At 35.3% G+C, this 17,648-nt stretch overlaps 1 protein-coding gene across 1 annotated transcript in view; it reads left to right on the plus strand.

The window, feature by feature from the left end:
- LOC125225359 (odorant receptor 2a-like) overlaps nucleotides 1-17,447 on the plus strand; it is a 60,625-nt gene extending 43,178 nt beyond the window's left edge. Inside the window, exons 2-5 of the mRNA XM_048129032.1 lie at nucleotides 15,206-15,305; nucleotides 15,388-15,489; nucleotides 16,339-16,494; nucleotides 16,960-17,447. Of these exons, the coding sequence (XP_047984989.1) occupies nucleotides 15,206-15,305; nucleotides 15,388-15,489; nucleotides 16,339-16,494; nucleotides 16,960-17,022 (421 nt within the window). The 3' untranslated portion in view covers nucleotides 17,023-17,447. The remainder of the gene's footprint in view (nucleotides 1-15,205; nucleotides 15,306-15,387; nucleotides 15,490-16,338; nucleotides 16,495-16,959) is intronic.
- The last annotated feature ends 201 nt before the right edge of the window (nucleotides 17,448-17,648 follow it).

Genomic DNA, 17,648 nt, shown 5'->3' on the forward strand with positions numbered 1-17,648 from the left:
TAGCCTCGTAAGGGTAGTCTATATAACATATGATGGCGTCTGTGAAGACCTACATCACAATAACAGAAACAGAACAATCCTCTTAAGGAAAGTCTATGTAACACATGATGGCGTCTATGAAGACCTACATCACAAATAACAGAAACAGAACAATCCTCTTAAGGAAAGTCTATGTAACACATGATGGCGTCTATGAAGACCTACATCACAAATAACAGAAACAGAACAATCCTCTTAAGGAAAGCCTATATAACACATGATGGCGTCTCTGAAGACCTTCATCACAAATAACAGAAACAGAACAATCCTCTTAAGGAAAGTCTATGTAACACATGATGGCGTCTCTGAAGACCTACATCACAAATAACAGAAACAGACTAATCCTCTTAAGGATAGTCTATATAACACATGATGGCGTCTCTAAAGACCTACATCACAGAAAAATAACAGAAACAGACAAATAACAAAAACAGACCAATCCTCTTAAGGATAGTCTATATAACACATGATGGCGTCTGTAAAGACCTACATCACAAATAACAAAAACAGACCAATCCTCTTAAGGATAGTCTATATAACACATGATGGCGTCTGTAAAGACCTACATCACAAATAACAAAAACAGACCAATCCTCTTAAGGATAGTCTATATAACACATGATGGCGTCTGTAAAGACCTACATCACAAATAACAAAAACAGACCAATCCTCTTAAGGATAGTCTATATAACACATGATGGCGTCTGTAAAGACCTACATCACAAATAACAAAAACAGACCAATCCTCTTAAGGATAGTCTATATAACACATGATGGCGTCTGTAAAGACCTACATCACAAATAACAAAAACAGACCAATCCTCTTAAGGATAGTCTATATAACACATGATGGCGTCTGTAAAGACCTACATCACAAATAACAAAAACAGACCAATCCTCTTAAGGATAGTCTATATAACACATGATGGCCCGTCTCCAAAGACCTGCACCACAAATACCAGAACAGAACTAACCTCGCAAGGATAGTCCATATAACACATGATGGCCCGTCTCCAAAGACCTGCATCACAAATACCAGAAATAGAACTAACCTCACAAGGATAGTCTACAGAACACATGATGGTCCGTCTCCAAAGACCTGCATCACAAATACCAGAAACAGAACTAGCCTATTAAGGATAGTCTACAGAACACATGATGGTCCGTCTCCAAAGACCTGCATCACAAATACCAGAAACAGAACTAACCTATTAAGGATAGTCTACAGAACACATGATGGTCCGTCTCCAAAGACCTGCATCACAATAATAGGTCTTATGCACATGGTCCGCCTCCTTAGGCCTGCATTGCATAAACAGAACTACTTAAGAAACAATAATCAAAGTGCTAAATGTATAGCAGACATTAAAGTAATCATTATAATTATGACTCACACTTTAAGTGACGGAAATCACTTCATTTGTGGATATCACATTAATTACACTACCATGGATACCACAAGATTCAGGTACAATGTGCTTATCAGGAAACCCTGTGAACAGAATATATTATTAACATCATGTAAAGGCAACACAACTCGGTTCTTAATCCGGCGTGTATATATGCAATGGAAACTCAGTTCTTAATCTGAAAGTAATAAGACAAAACACAACTCGGTTCTCAATCCGGCGTGCATATATGTAATGACAACTCAGTTCTTAATCTGAGACTAATAAGACAAAACACAACTCGGTTCTCAATCCGGTGTGCATATATGTAATGACAACTCAGTTCTTAATCTGAGACCAATAAGACAAAACACAACTCGGTTCTTAATCCGGCGTGCATATATGTAATGACAACTCAGTTCTTAATCTGAGACTAATAAGACAAAACACAACTCGGTTCTCAATCCGGCGTGCATATATGTAATGACAACTCAGTTCTTAATCTGAGACTAATAAGACAAAACACAACTCGGTTCTCAATCCGGCGTGCATATATGTAATGACAACTCAGTTCTTAATCTGAGACTAATAAGACAAAACACAACTCGGTTCTCAATCCGGCGTGCAACTTGTCTTATTTTTCCCGTGCCCCTAAGGTAACACGCTTACTATATATACCATTATTGAAACACATTCCAGTCAAGCAAGAATAATCATATGGCACTTGGCTTGACTTATCGAGGTTTCACTACATTCAAATAATGTAATATTTTATCTATCATTGTTCACTTACCAAATGGTTCTTGACAAAGGTATTTATATATCATCATCAGGCATGGTGCATAAGCTTAATAATTAAACCATCAAGCTTGCCAGACACACTAGAGAGGTGCTCCAGCTGTAGGTATATGTGCAATTTAAAGCACAACATTATCCATATAGCTGCCACCTGCACAACTACATAATTTTGTTAGTTGTGTTAATACTATGCATATGCAAGAATACTTAGTACAGGTGATTGAGTTTTTATAACAAAATATCATTATTTTTGATTCTTGCAAAAGTCACAAAACATGTAAAATATATATATTCTTGTGAAATCAAGAAGCAATAGAAGTGTACAGTTATTTTTTTTTTATATTTCAAGGAACAGAACATATTAAAAGTAGACAATACTTGTCAACTTCAAACGTTACCTGTTTGTCATGCTTCGGTTCAGAAACATTCCTTCGCAGTGAAGGGTTAAAATTATTAGAAGCTCCAATTAAGTTATTTACCTCAGATTATTGCACATCTGTTAAAAACTTAACTGATTGGCATGTTTCAAGCCCAATTCCAAATCAAACTGATTTGTTGTAACAGACAAGTATAGCATGTAGACCGTTAAAGTCCATCAGGTCTATAAATATCAAAATCTCTTACCATTAGCTATGACAAATTTTACCAGTGTCATAAATAGTTCAATAGATATCCAGTTTGGTGTTTCCAGCTTATAGCAAGATTTAACCTCAGGAACTTCTGGAATCATGCCTTACCAATGCAAGTATTTTCAACTTATGGTCAATATTCACCAGGTTACCGGCAGGCAACTACTGTAATCAATAAATTAATCTGGAAAGGAATGTAATTAAGGAACAAATTATATCACTGATAATGCATTAAATGGATACTGGACTATGTCATGATAATAAATGTTCCAAATGTCTGTCTAGGTAATATATTTGTCTTTGGTTCAATTTAGAACATGATTACATTGATTACATTTCTTGTCAAAAATGTTTGCAATGCTAAACCAGCATTATTATAAACAAAACAGCATCAACAATACACTATACTTCAGTGCTATGCCCTTAATTTTAACACACATTATGGTTTTAACAAGATGCATAATTAACCTCATCAAAATATTATTATTATTTTATCAACATTTTTGATGAATTTGTGCCATGTAATATAGCAACATGTTTCCTCATTTAGAAAAATGCAAGATCATACAGAGTTTATATGCATAAGAATGTCACTAAGACAGATTTCAAAATACAGTCCCCGGAGAAGTGTTAGTGAACTTATAACAAAACACAAACAAGACAAGACAGTTGTCAAAGTTTTCTTATGCTTATTTACTCATCCCTTTATATCAACCTGTAGTGAATTTAAAATGTATTTACTGTCAGTATACTTACATAAGCCAGATGCAATGGTACAATATTATTGAGTAGGATAAATACCTTATTCCATGTCATTCCGGACAAACTTATATTTAATATGACAAATAGGGCAAGATAATGATCATCTCTCTTTGTAGATCATTAAACCCATAAAGTCACCTGTTATAAGGAATCATTTAGGTGTAATTTAGATCTAAGTACTTGTATCTTATACTCTGTTTCACTGTGACACTGTGACAATTGTCAATATATCACAAGTAGGTTCAATATGTATTATGTATTCTGAAACATATCTGGAAGCACAAAAACACAACACACAAGTGAGCTAATGATTATTCATTACTGCAGCCCCTCTATATATACTGGTAATACTCTTTGCCCGGAGCATTATGTGAATGACAACTTGGATGTGGTTAGCATCTCACCGTCCATGACTTACTGTGGTACTTATTGTGATACATTTTGTGAGTATATAAAAGTATTAGTATCTTCAACATGTACATAACTAAGTTGATCTGAAAGAAAGAAACACAACACAGGCTACTATAGTGGATGTTGATAATTTCAGCCCCAGAGCACTGTGTTTGGATCACTTTTACTTCCGATTTCACACTCATTATGATAAATTATTACTCCAAAGTGTGAATATCTCGTAAACTGCAATGAATCTGAAAGACAACACAAGACACGCCAGCACACTAGGCATGTTCTATCTCTTTGTTGGCACAATTACGGACAACTATTTGATCACGTACTTTGCCTCTTACACTTTTAACTGTATTATATGGTGCTAGTGTCTTTACTCGTTGAATCAGATCGACTGGTGTTAATTAAATACTGTTCGACGACAATAAATGGTTACGAGCGCGGCGCGAGAATGGTGACATTGTCAATTTCGGACAAATTACATAGTACGGGCGTATATGGGTACTTAATATCGCGCTTCTGAAACTGTTAGAGTAAAAACACCAGGATACCACTATTAATTATACAGTTTATTAAACGGAATCTCAAAATACAAGTTTAATGACAAGCTATCTTCAAGTGACGCTCTGAGTCCGTCTCACGCCCAGTTGACAGCGATGTCTAGGGATGGGGACCAGCGACTAGTGATGTCCTTACAGTATATACGACATCTGTGCTTTTCCCCATGTTATCGGCTACGCTCGTAGCGCGTAGCGCCCTCTTGCTCTGAATGTGATAATGTAGTAGTAGTTGTAGTAGTAGTAGTAGTAATTAAATTGTACAAAAATAAGAACACATAATAACAGGCAAGAAAAAGAACACACACATCATTTGTACAAAGGTGAACTTATCCCATTAAGGGATTTATTCCAGTTAAGCTTAGAGCAGTTAAAGGAGAATTGGAGACGGTAGACTTTCCTAAGCTAACCCTATACCTAACCTACAAACTATAGCAATATAGACGTCATATCATGTAAACAATGTTATTGCATTATGACTATTATGAGTAAAGCAACGCTTATCGTGAATGACACATAATATTTTTTGAGTTCACGTGGTGTTTTTTTCGCGCAATAGTTCGCAAATTAGTATATTTCTTGTCAGGTCGCAACTTTAAAGGGCCATTTGTACTGAAAAACGTCGTACGATACACGTGCGAAGAGGAAATTCGTGTTGATTTAAAACACTCTCTAGTCCCTGTTTTAATTTGTTGTCACTTAATTAGAATGTATTTTTTGCACTTTGCCATCATATTAATCCAATGAATTACGTATAGTTTTTAACTCCTAGCAAAGTGAGTTCCAATTTGGTCGAATGTTAATTGTACATAATTGCTCGCAGTATTGATATTTAATTAAAATTAGAACATTCGTTAAACTTTAACAAATTGAATGTATTCCATTTGACAAAACAATTATGTATTATTGGCAGTAGTATTTTGAAATAGAATAAGTAATAAACAAGCGATGGAAAGCTAAGATCTGTCTTCTGTTTTAAAAATACAATAATATGCTTGCTTAGATATACACAAATATTGTTAAAGGTATAAGGTATAACAATATTAGTGTTTGTTATTTGTAAATGTTACTTCAAAGCTGATGTTCTAAGAACTGTGTAAAAGTTAATATTTACTAAGTACTTCTAATGACCTTTCTTGTTTAATAAAGAAAACATCAGTCGTATTTGTATTGTTACAACGGCTTAATCGTTGCTGTTTTTTGATTTCAACGCAATATTTTAGCAAATAAGTTGGGCATTTCTTTTTTTTTTGCCACTTTTATGAAATGTGATATTTTTGAAAAAAATTATGCTATTTCTACTCAGAATTACTAGCTTTTTCAATCATAGTAGTTAAAAAAATGTCCCATACGAATAATTTTTATTAATTTCTCTGCCATTGGCACAAAAGTAATAATAAATAACAGACCAAAAAGCGACGTGAATTCATTTATGTCTTTTATTTCAGTACCCACAGATACCGTGCCAACAATTAATGCACGTTTTAAACTACCGAAATGTTTTGTAAAAACCGCGCGAAACCGATCATTACGCACATTATTTGCACTGAAATTGACGGCGACTCATTGCAAATTGCAACCGAATTCTAGGAATCGGTTTTACTCAAAGATTTTTATAGGGATAAGGCAATTTATATAATTTATACTGAATATTCTTGTTTGATGCGCCGCTACAACGCGATTCGTTGATAAATTAAATACGCATCTCGCACGCCATTGGTCACTTAAACTGCACATTTGGCTCGCTTCGTTGCATATACGTCACGTCCTTATAAAATATTGTCAATGGTTTTACTGATTTTACCATTCGGTCTGATACCAATGTTTAATTTTGAAAATAGTGGTTTTCGGACTTTCTGCGAACGAAGTTTTATTATTGTTCTGAGTTTTATCTGGATGCGAATCGGATTTTTTTAACGGGTGTTGTTGGAAAAGAGTTAGATACGAAAAACGAAAACGAAAAACTTCAACCTAATTTATATTGGTTTCTTATAGGAAAATGTAGGTGATTATAAGAAGTAGATATGTATCCTAAATTATACCTCAAACTTATGTGTGACTTGTAAATTAAACTTTTATCGAATGAATTTTACTCGAACGCTGTATTAAAAAAAAATATCTAGCGGAAAGACCTACTTTTTGTACTTTTTAAGCCATGATCCCTCATTAGCCTAAAAACGTTTTCAGTAAAAGCCAAATTAAACTACGATGCTTATTCGAACTTTTTAATGGTAAATGGTGGGCTCAGTCTACACAGACTCCGCATTATAAAGCGGTTACAAAGAGCATGCGGTCACCAGACATACGAAATAGTATTTTATACAATCGCGATATAATACAAAGCTTTTCAGTCGAGTACCATGTTTAGGCCACGAAGCTATGCTGAGTGGCCTAATAGTACGGTACGAGAGTGAAAAGCTTAATTATATCACTATTGTATACAATACTTTTTCTACGAGTCATCATCTTCATCATCAATGGACGGAAATATCATCATTCATGCAAGTTTAAATTAATGTTAATAGCGTCGTTCACCGTTGTATCAACATCGAATTACCTAGCAACCAATTGTTTGTAATAACCGTCTTTGATTGGCCGATAACGCGACAAATAAAAAAAAATGTATTTCAGATGCAGAAAAATTGCCAGGTATCGCAAATTAGTATAGAAATTGTATGATGTTCTATTTTTGAAATTATTACAGTTAAGTCGGAACTGCCATAGAGTATCCAACACTGAAAAGTTAGCACTTATAGTTTAGTCTGTGGTGTCCTAATTGACAGATTACAGTCGATGAGTAGAAAAAAATATTTGGCTGTTCCATACTCACTGCCATGGAAATGAGCGGCAGCGTGACAGTCGAAATGTATGAAACAGCAATAGTTATTTGTTTTACAAGGGGACAAAGTTGTTGTTTAACCGCACGTGCCAATATTGATACCGGAGCAAGCGAAAGATTCCAATATTAAACCGCGAGCGTAGCGAGTGGTTCAAAAAATGGAAACTTGAGCGTTGCGAGGGTTTCAAGGCACGAAGGTTAAACAAACTTTGCCACCGAGCAAAAATTTTTAACCACACCAACACGAACAAAATACTTGAAAATACTGACTACAAAACATCAAAATAAATTCAAATCCATCAATCTATTCAATATTGTTGATTCAAAATCATCATTTATAGGTAAATTCTACCAGCCAGCTTTAGACATCAAGTTAAACTTTGTATGAAATTACTTTGCACTCTTGTGGTTAAAACGCAATTTTGCTATCTGTTTTCGAATAGCCAAAGTAAGCCACCAGTTGGTGTGGTAAAAAAATATTTGACTGTTCCATAGCCTCACTTCCATAGAAATGAGCGGCAGCGTGACAGTCGAAATGTATGAAATAGCAAAGTTTTTTTTTAAGATTTCAGCATTGATCCCATAATAAATCTCGTTCATTGTGAGCTCAAAAGTCACTATGCAAAGTTTGAACGGTCCTTTTCATTTCGCCGTGTACGTGCAATGATATCACATTACTAGCATTTTTACAAGCTTTTATTTAACTTGCCTTGTTAGTATGTTAGTTTGGGGCAAAACGTAGAAGCTACATTTCACCCACTTCCCGGTTTTTGATTGATCTAAAATTTTGCACTCATATGTAAATCATGTGACATTTTGCAAAAATAGTTATTTGTTATAAAAGGGTGCAAAGTTTTATTTTAACGCCGAGTGTGGAATTGAAAAACGAGGAAGTGAAAGGATTCTATAGTTGAACCACGAGCGAAGCGAGTGGTTTGAGAATAGAATCCTGAACTTGCGAGTTTTTTAACACACGAGAAGTAAAATACACTTGCACCCGAGTGTAACACAAAAGTTTTCCCCTCACTATAGCGTCCTCGCTATAGTGAGGGGAAAAGTTTTGTGTTACACTCGGGTGTAGTCGGGTGTAGTTTCCTAACTACAACGCAAAAAATGCGTTTATCACTGCTTCCAGTAGTTCCACAGGTGGTAAATCATCTTTATTACTGGATTCACCTACTTTTATCAATTTAAAAGGTTAATTTGACTTTATTCAAGGTCAAATTACTTTACCGACTAGTGAATAAAATGCGTTTTTACCTGCTGGTCTTAAAGGACAAAACACGTGTTTGCGAGCTTGTGAGGGGAAATAGTTATTTGTTATACAAGGGTGCAAAGTTGTATTTTAACGCCGAGTGTGGAATTGAAAAACGAGCAAGCGAAATGACTCGCAGCGAAGCGAGAATAGAATCCTGAGTTTGGCGAGTTTTTCAACACACGAGAAGTAAAATACATTTTCATCCGTGTGTAACACAAAACTTTTCCCCTCACTATAGCGAGCAAAGTACAATGCAAAAAAAAACGTTTATCACGGCATCCAGTAGTTCTACAACGTGTTTCCGGTATCACTCAAAACCTCAGACACCCCAACTGATTTTTATTTTTTTAAACTCATCTAGAGTATTCGTATTTAAATCTGATGTTTACTTTTTTTTAATTGAATTTTTAATTTTCTGTACAGCTCTACTCGACGTTTAACTCTACGCTCAATAAAATAATTGTTAACTACCATCATAAACCTTAAAACTATTTATTTGTGTACGTTACTGCAACGACATAAGGTTGACCAATAGACAGCTAAGATGTCACTCTAAAACACTTTAAAGCTTTGTCACAGTAAACTTCAAATTGGACAGGTAATCGCGGTAAGCAAATATAAAACCCAACATTCAAAATGACAAGGTTGTAATTAGGTACGAGTTCAATTTGTTATGACTTATGATAAACCAGATAAACATTAAGATTAAACTGACAAACGACGTCAAACTCGTAACGGAAAAAGTATCGTCCAAGTAACCAGCCAGTATTAATACCCCTAAATACTGAAAAAGGTAAGCAACCTCTAGCAATGCGATAGAGTCTGGCTAGCCAAATATTGTTGACAGATATTTCCTTGTGGTATCACCAATTGTCTATGGTTTAAAAAAAAGGCTAAAAGTCTGCTGTCAATTTATGTCACTTATTCAAATTGTTCGCGGGTTATTAAGGGTAAATCTTAAATATTATAACAATGACGATACCAAGCGAGGTCCGCAATTTGCTGTTTAAGCTAATAAATAATTACAACCAAGAGCGAAGTCGACGTGAAGCGGCATATAATGAAAAACTGCAATGTTTACAAGTCGTAAACAATATAGTAGGTTGGTGCTCTATTATTATTTTGATACTTTAAGTACTAGTTCTAACATTTGCCTATAACTTTGATTATGTGAATATAATAAAACTTAAATCTCATAAACAGGAAAAGAGTGTAAAGACAAGGAGAAACTCGAAGCTCTGGAAAGCATTAATAAAATAAAAATATTGGAACGTAACGACTTACGAAAAACCAATATTTAGAAGAAATCAGTGAAGTGACTGGTCAGTAGTAATTTGATATAAAAATATAAAAAATAAAATAAATAATATAATTTAGCCTATATACGTTCCACTGCTGGGCACAGGCCTCCTCTCATGTCTGTGACGGTTCGGGCTATATAGTCTCCACGCTAGCCCAATGCGGGTTGGAGACTTCACATAAATCTTTGAATTTCACGATGTTTTCCTTCACCGTAAAGCTAGTGGTACATATTAAATGATATTTCGTACGTAAGTTCCCAAAAACTCATTGGTACGAGCCAGGATTTGAACCCGCGACCTCCGGATTGAAAGTCGGGCGTCATATCCACTCGGCCACCACTGCTTATATGGCAATAAAAATATAAAATATATATAAAAATATCTTGGTGAAACATGTCTATACATGAGCGGCAAAAATGTCGATAGTGCATTCCCCATTACAGCTTGTAATACACGTTAATTATTAATATTTAAATGCCAATAACCATCGTAAAACTTTTAGGTTAATACGTCAAATGCTAACAGATTTTGTCAAATTTCTGTACATATATTAGCAATTTCTATTGATTTTCAATATAAGTGTGCACAGAAAACAAAAATATTTTCTAGTATCAAAACTATATCTCCTACTATACCAAGTGTGACCAGCCCTAGATTTTTTGAATTTCCCGCCAAAAGTTGGGGCAATATTTCATTAGCCACACTCTATACACAATGTCGCATTACGAATACAATAGAATGAACACGTAAAAAATAAATAATAATACAAATTAAACAAAAAATATTACCCCCACCAAGATATAGCTCAATCGATTCCACTCTCGATTCTGAATAAACTGTTTTCAGGTTTTTAGGGTTCCGTAGTCAACTAGGAACCCTTATAGTTTCGCCATGTCTGTCTGTCCGTCCGTCCGTCCGTCCGTCCGCGGATAATCTCAGTAACCGTAAGCACTAGAAAGCTGAAATTTGGTACCAATATGTATATCAATCACGCCAACAAAGTGCAAAAATAAAAAATGGAAAAAAATGTTTTATTAGGGTACCCCCTACATGTAAAGTGGGGGCTGATATTTTTTCATTCCAACCCCAACGTGTGATATGTTGTTGGATAGGTATTTAAAAATGAATAAGGGTTTTCTAAGATCGTTTTTTGATAATATCAATATTTTCGGAAATAATCGCTCCTAAAGGAAAAAAAAGTGCGTCCCCCCCCTCTAACTTTTGAACCATATGTTTCAAAAATATGAAAAAAATCACAAAAGTAGAACTTTATAAAGACTTTCTAGGAAAATTGTTTTGAACTTGATAAGTTCAGTTGTTTTTGAGAAAGATACGAAAAACTACGGAACCCTACACTGAGCGTGGCCCGACACGCTCTTGGCCGGTTTTTAGTGTTAAGTGAAACACGGTGTATAGGTGGTAAATCATCTTAATTACTAGAATCACTCAGTTTTGTCAATTTTAAAGCAGAAAATTTGACTATATTCAAGGCCAAATTACTTTATCCACTAGTGGATAAAATGCGTTTTTACCCGCTGGTATTAAAAGACAAAACACGTGTTTCCGAGCTAAATAGTGAGGGGAAAAACTTATTACTTACTCCATCAATATGAGAATTTTCCTTTGAGGAATTTGCGCACATATCCAGCGAATATCAATATTATGTTAAAGGAAAACGTAAAATGGAACGTTAAGAAATGTAATAGTTATTTGTTATACAAGGGGGCAAAGTTGTATTTTAACGCCGAGTGTGGAATTGAAAAACGAGCAAGTGAAAGGATTCTATAGTTGAACCACGAGCGAAGCGAGTGGTTCGAGAATAGAATCCTGAACTTGCGAGTTTTTTAACACACGAGAAGTAAAATACATTTGCACCCGAGTGTAACACAAAACTTTTCCCCTCACTATAGCGAGGAAACTACAACGCAAAAAATGCGTTTATCACTGCTTCCAGTAGTTCCACAGGTGGTAAATCATCTTTATTACTAGATTGACCTACTTTTATCAATTTTAAAGCAGTTAATTTGACTTTATTCAAGGTCAAATAACTTTACCCACTAGTGGATAAAATGCGTTTTTACCCGCTGGTATTAAAGGACAAAACACGTGTTTCCGAGCTAGTGAGGGGAAAATGATATTGTTACATATATTCCAATTGCACAAGTGCTGGTTGTAAACGTTGACACAACCTGGATCAAGTTACTGCGTTTCTATATTAAATAAAAAAAAATACTACGAAAGAGCATGCACACTTGCACAGTTGCACAGTGCACGCCTCGGACAATGGCGATCAAATACATATATGAAAGAGGCGCGTTCCTGTGCACACAGTCTAAGTTCGTGTATGTGAACGCGTACCATGATTGTATGAGTGAGACATAACAGGTCGACTGGTCGCGTTTTTGACAGGCGGTAACTGAGAGGTAACTGACTTAGAAAGGGTGACACTTTCAATGGAAGCGGGAGTGGCCATACTGTACGATAGTATTCTTTATTATAATGTGGCATGTGTGATGACTGAGTTGGTTTGAATGTTGTATCTAATAGTTGAGGTGATCTATGACGGCGGCTTATAGCCATTTGTTAATTAGAGCATATTCAACTCCACTAATTGCATCTCATTTAAACAGCCTGCTGCAATTAACCCACATTACTGCCATTTTTACTTACTCCATTAATATGATAATTTTTCTTTGAGGAATTTGCGCACATATCCAGCGAATACCAATATGTAAAAAGTTGTAAAATGAAACGTTGAGAAATGTAAATAAAATCGTTAATAAACATATGGAAATAAATTATATGTCATCATCATAAGCTTCATCATGATTTCACACTGATCACGCTGAGCTTTGTGCTCTAAGCAGCATCTTCTGGCACAAAAAAACAATTCTCTCTAGTCACTTGTTTTGTATTTTATACAATCGTGATATAATACAGAGCTTTAGGTCACGAAGCTTGCTGAGTGGCCTAATAGTACGGTACGAGAGTGAAAAGCTTAATTATATCACTATTGTATGCAATACTTTGTCAAAGCGGACCCCAGGCTCCCATGAGCCGTGGCAAAATGCCGGGATAACGCAAGGAGGATGATGATGATGATGCAATACTTTTTCTATGAGTCATCCATCTTCATCATCAATGGACGAACAATATCATCATTCAAGGTCAAAATTACCTAATGTTAATAGCGTCGTTCAACGTTGTATCAACATAGAATTTCCTGGCAACTAATCGTTTGTAATAACTAATTGGTCGATAACGCGATAGATAAAAAAAAATGTGTTTCAGGATCCAGAAAAATTTTCCAGGTATCGCAAATTGGTATAGAACCAACTTGTATGGAGTTCTATTTTTGAGACTATTACAGTTAACTAAAGTGAACTGTAAATGTTGACGAAGTGTCAAAGACTATTCAACACTGAAAAGTCAGCACTTATAGTTTAGTCTGTGGTGTCCTAATTGACAGATTAAAGTCGACGAGTAGAAAAAAAATTTTTTTAGTGTTGTGTTCCGTGAGTTCCATGACAATAGACGATTTTGGTCTCATACTCTTGTTGTATGATTTTGTTGTTGTTGCTTATTCTAGGGCACCCGATGGGTGCGTAGAGCCTCGAAAACATCTTTCCACGCTTTTTTATTCTAAACCACAGCATTAGCCTCGTTCCAGATCATTATCGTACTCGTATGTGTATTAAGTTAAATATAGAGTAAGTCTTGATTTTCCGGACCGAGTCGGAAGCAGTAGATAGTTAGTAGGTGGTTTAAGTGTGCGGTTAATAACGCTTAACCTCCTTCCAATTAAGAAATAGTTCCATAGAACAATTTGTCTAATCACAAGTTTTACAAGCCTTTGAGGTTCGAATGTACTTAATTCACACACAAAGCACCGACTTCATAGTCTGTGGGAAGATTTCTGTCTGCTCAGACGGTTTTACATAACCTTCAAATAAAAAAGTTTACGACCAAAATGAGACCATTAAGGCAGATAGATTGCTTCAAAAATAATATGAAAATCTGGAAGTTTCTTGCTATTTGGCCTCCAAAAAATTCAAAACGTTATTACCGTTACTATCAAATATTTTTCACGACTTTCATTATCTTAAATAATTCATTAACTACAATAAACTTTATTTTTATTCCGCGACAGTTAGATACGTTTATAGACGAAATGATATTTTACTTCACGGAGATAGCAGCGACATCGAAGCTACTAACTTTTCTGTTTTTGCACGAAAAAGTTCAAAAAATACTGAGTATTCTCGAGAGTGATATGTTTCAGCCTGAAACCGAAAACGGCTTAAAAATAATTAACAAAGCAAAAAAGTTCAATGTGAGATATTTTAAAATAGTTGCAGTGGTGTCAGCAACCGCTCACATTACTCATATAGTACCGCCGATGTTACTGCATTTTATTTTGAAAGTAAAACTTGAACTCCCAGTGTGCAGTTTTTCTTTTATATCTGATGATACTATAGAAAAATTTATTTATCCATTATATGAGCTTCAAGCCTTTTACATGCATACTCAAGTGCTTATTAATATATCTGTTGATACATTCGTTCTTGGCGTACTGATATACGTCATTGCCCAGTTGGATATACTTGATGATAACTTGCGAAGAGTCACAGACAAAAACCAAACAGTGACAAGGGATGATGATTCTATACAACTGTTGGAAAAAGACAGCGGAATTAAGAAACTTAATGATTCTATCATTCATTATGACGAAGTGGGACAGTATGTGTTAATATATAATTTTAATGAAGCCTGCAAAAAGGAATGTCTGAAAATTCTGTTTGTAGGTCAAATTTACGGTTTATACAAAAAGCCTACAGTTCGTATGAATTTTTATGAAGTAAAGTCAATGTACGATTCTCATGTAAATTGCAATTAAATTTCAAGTCCGGTCCGTCTGTATCGACCTAGCCAGGCGTATAAAAAGTTTAATCAGGCATTCTCTATTTGCATGGTGGCAAATATCCTACACGATTTTTAATCGGTGATCCACCTGATCACATAAAGAAATAAATATTAATAACTGCTTACTACGTATTAATACCTAAAAATCATCGTGTATGATTGAAATGAAATCTCGTAAACCACGTCACAATAATACTTACATGGTTTTTCCACCTGAATTTGAGAAATTTTTTATTGATAATTTATTTTACAATTTCTTAAAATAATATTTGTTTTTGTTTATAACTAAATATGTTTTTTTTTTAGGTTCTGCGACTTGGTCCAAGATGTATTTAGTGTAACACTATTCGTACAATTCAGCGTAGCTTCTTGTATAATTTGCGTAGTGCTGTTCAGATTCACATTGGTAAGTACATAATGCAGTTCCCTGTGTGTTTTGTATACCAGTGAAGTGTGAATTTTCCTGAATTTCTTTCCTCTGCTAACAGCCGGCACCATGGCAGTACTTCATATTTTTGGGATCGTATATGGTCATTATGATCCTTCAAATCATGGTACCCTGTTGGTTCGGCACCCGCATCCAGGATAAGGTATAAATTTATATTTTTTCACCGCCCCAACTGGTAAAGGCTTACTTTGCTATTCGAAAACAGATAGCGAAATTGCATTTTATCCACAAGAGTGCAAAGTAATTTCATACAAATTTTAACTTGATGTCTTAAGCTGATTGGTAGAATTTACCTATAAATGATGATTTTGAATCATAAATATTGGATAAATTGATGGATTTGATTTAGTTTGATGTGTTATAGTCAGTATTTTGTTCGTGTCGGTGTGGTGAAAAATTATGTGTTTCACTCGGTGGCAAAGTTTGTTTAACCTTCGTGCCTTGAAACCCTTGCAACGCTCAAGATTCCATTTTTTGAGCCACTCACTACGCTCGCGTTCCAATATTGGAATCTTTCGCTCGCTCGGTATTTCGCTCGGTCTTTGGCACGTGCGGTTAAACAACAACTTTGCCCCCTTGTAAAACAAATAACTATTAGGGTCCATAATCAAATTTATAAAAATCCTTTTAGTATCTAAGATCTGTTTGTCTACATGTTATGACTACTACAAAATTAGCTTGAGTTGCTAAGCCCAATGTAACCTTTGTAATAGAGCGGTAGACCGCGAACACAAGGTGCTTTGCCACTACACTTTTCATGGCACCGTTAATGGCTCAAAAATACATCAGACGTAGTCTCATCTACATACCCATGTATTGATAGAATTTTACGATTGGGCTATTGTCCTGTTGTATTTAATAGTATTCACTTGGACCAGCTTCACGTAGACAACAAAGCAAAACAAAACTACAACCACTTTCCCGTCTATTCGAGTTTCTACTCTTATCTACTTAAAACATCGCCATAGACAAATAAACCCTTTTATTTTAGAGTCAACAGCTATCCCAGGCCGTGTACGATTGCAACTGGACCGCTAAGTCCCGCTACTTTAAGAGCAGTCTGCGGCTCTTCGTGGAGCGGACCAACAAACCTCTCTCGATAACGGCCGGGAAAATGTTTCCACTCTCGCTTACCACTTTCACTTCTGTGAGTTGAAAATAACTATGTTTTACTAGATCTTTGGAAGTTGTATGTGAACTGTGAACTATAATGTTGAAGTTTTTCCACTGAGAACGAATTAGTAGATTTATGACAAAACAATTATTTAATCCATGGTTGAATCCCGTCCTGACCTGAGCAAAGGCAGGTATTAAAATTAGATTCCTGAGCGCTCAAATTGTAAATAATTTTGCTACGGTGTGTCATATACTGATTTTACGTAGGTATATACCATCACCTATAGAGAATTTTCTTATGTTTTAATATATTAAGTCATTTATTGAAATTAATGAAATTTAAAAAATCGTGTTCTAGAACTCAAAAGTTTCACTTTGATTGTTGCAAGCAGGGAAGAAAAAGCCTATTTCTTTAGTGATGATGTGAATATCATTTAAATATGTACCTATATATTATTATACGTGTCACATAAGTGTGCATTGTTTTGTTTTTCAGATTATGAATTCTTCGTACTCATTCTTCACTCTGCTGCGCCACATGCAATCTCGTCAAAATTAGATCTGTATCGAATCAAAATTTTACCAAGCATTCACGCCATTTACAAAATGTAATCAATTCCAGTAAGTTGACTCAGTATAAATTTAGTTGAAATTAAGGTCTCCGCTAAAATATCAGACCAGTGACAAAAGGTAGCACGAATTCGGTTACTTAAAATTTCAAAGCTTTATTAATTTTCACCCCGGCGCGGCATATTGATTATAATTAAAATGAAAGTGAACTTCAAGGTCCGCAAATTATTTTTGATTGATGGATGTAAGGTGAAATTGTGATGTATTCAGCGGTGTTCATGGTAAAGTTAGTATTGTGTGATAAAGTTATGTGAATAAGGTTTTTTTGGAATATTTAAGACAAACTCTTAAATACTCTTAACTAGACGTTACATCGCGTTGGGTGGACGACAATTTTTTTTTGGGATAGGAGGCAAACGAGCGAACAGGTCGCCCGAAGGTAAGCGATCACTGCCGCACATGGACACCCGAAACACCAGAAGTGTTGGAGATCCTGAAAATTGCGGGTCACAACTGGATGAAACTAGCTCAGGACCGGGATAAGTAGCGTATTAGAATAGAGGCCTATGCTCAGCAGTACGCGATAAAAGGCCGACATGATGATAATGATAATGA

The sequence above is a fragment of the Leguminivora glycinivorella genome, chromosome 4 (genome assembly GCF_023078275.1).
Source record: "Leguminivora glycinivorella isolate SPB_JAAS2020 chromosome 4, LegGlyc_1.1, whole genome shotgun sequence".
Lineage (NCBI taxonomy): Eukaryota > Metazoa > Arthropoda > Insecta > Lepidoptera > Tortricidae > Leguminivora > Leguminivora glycinivorella.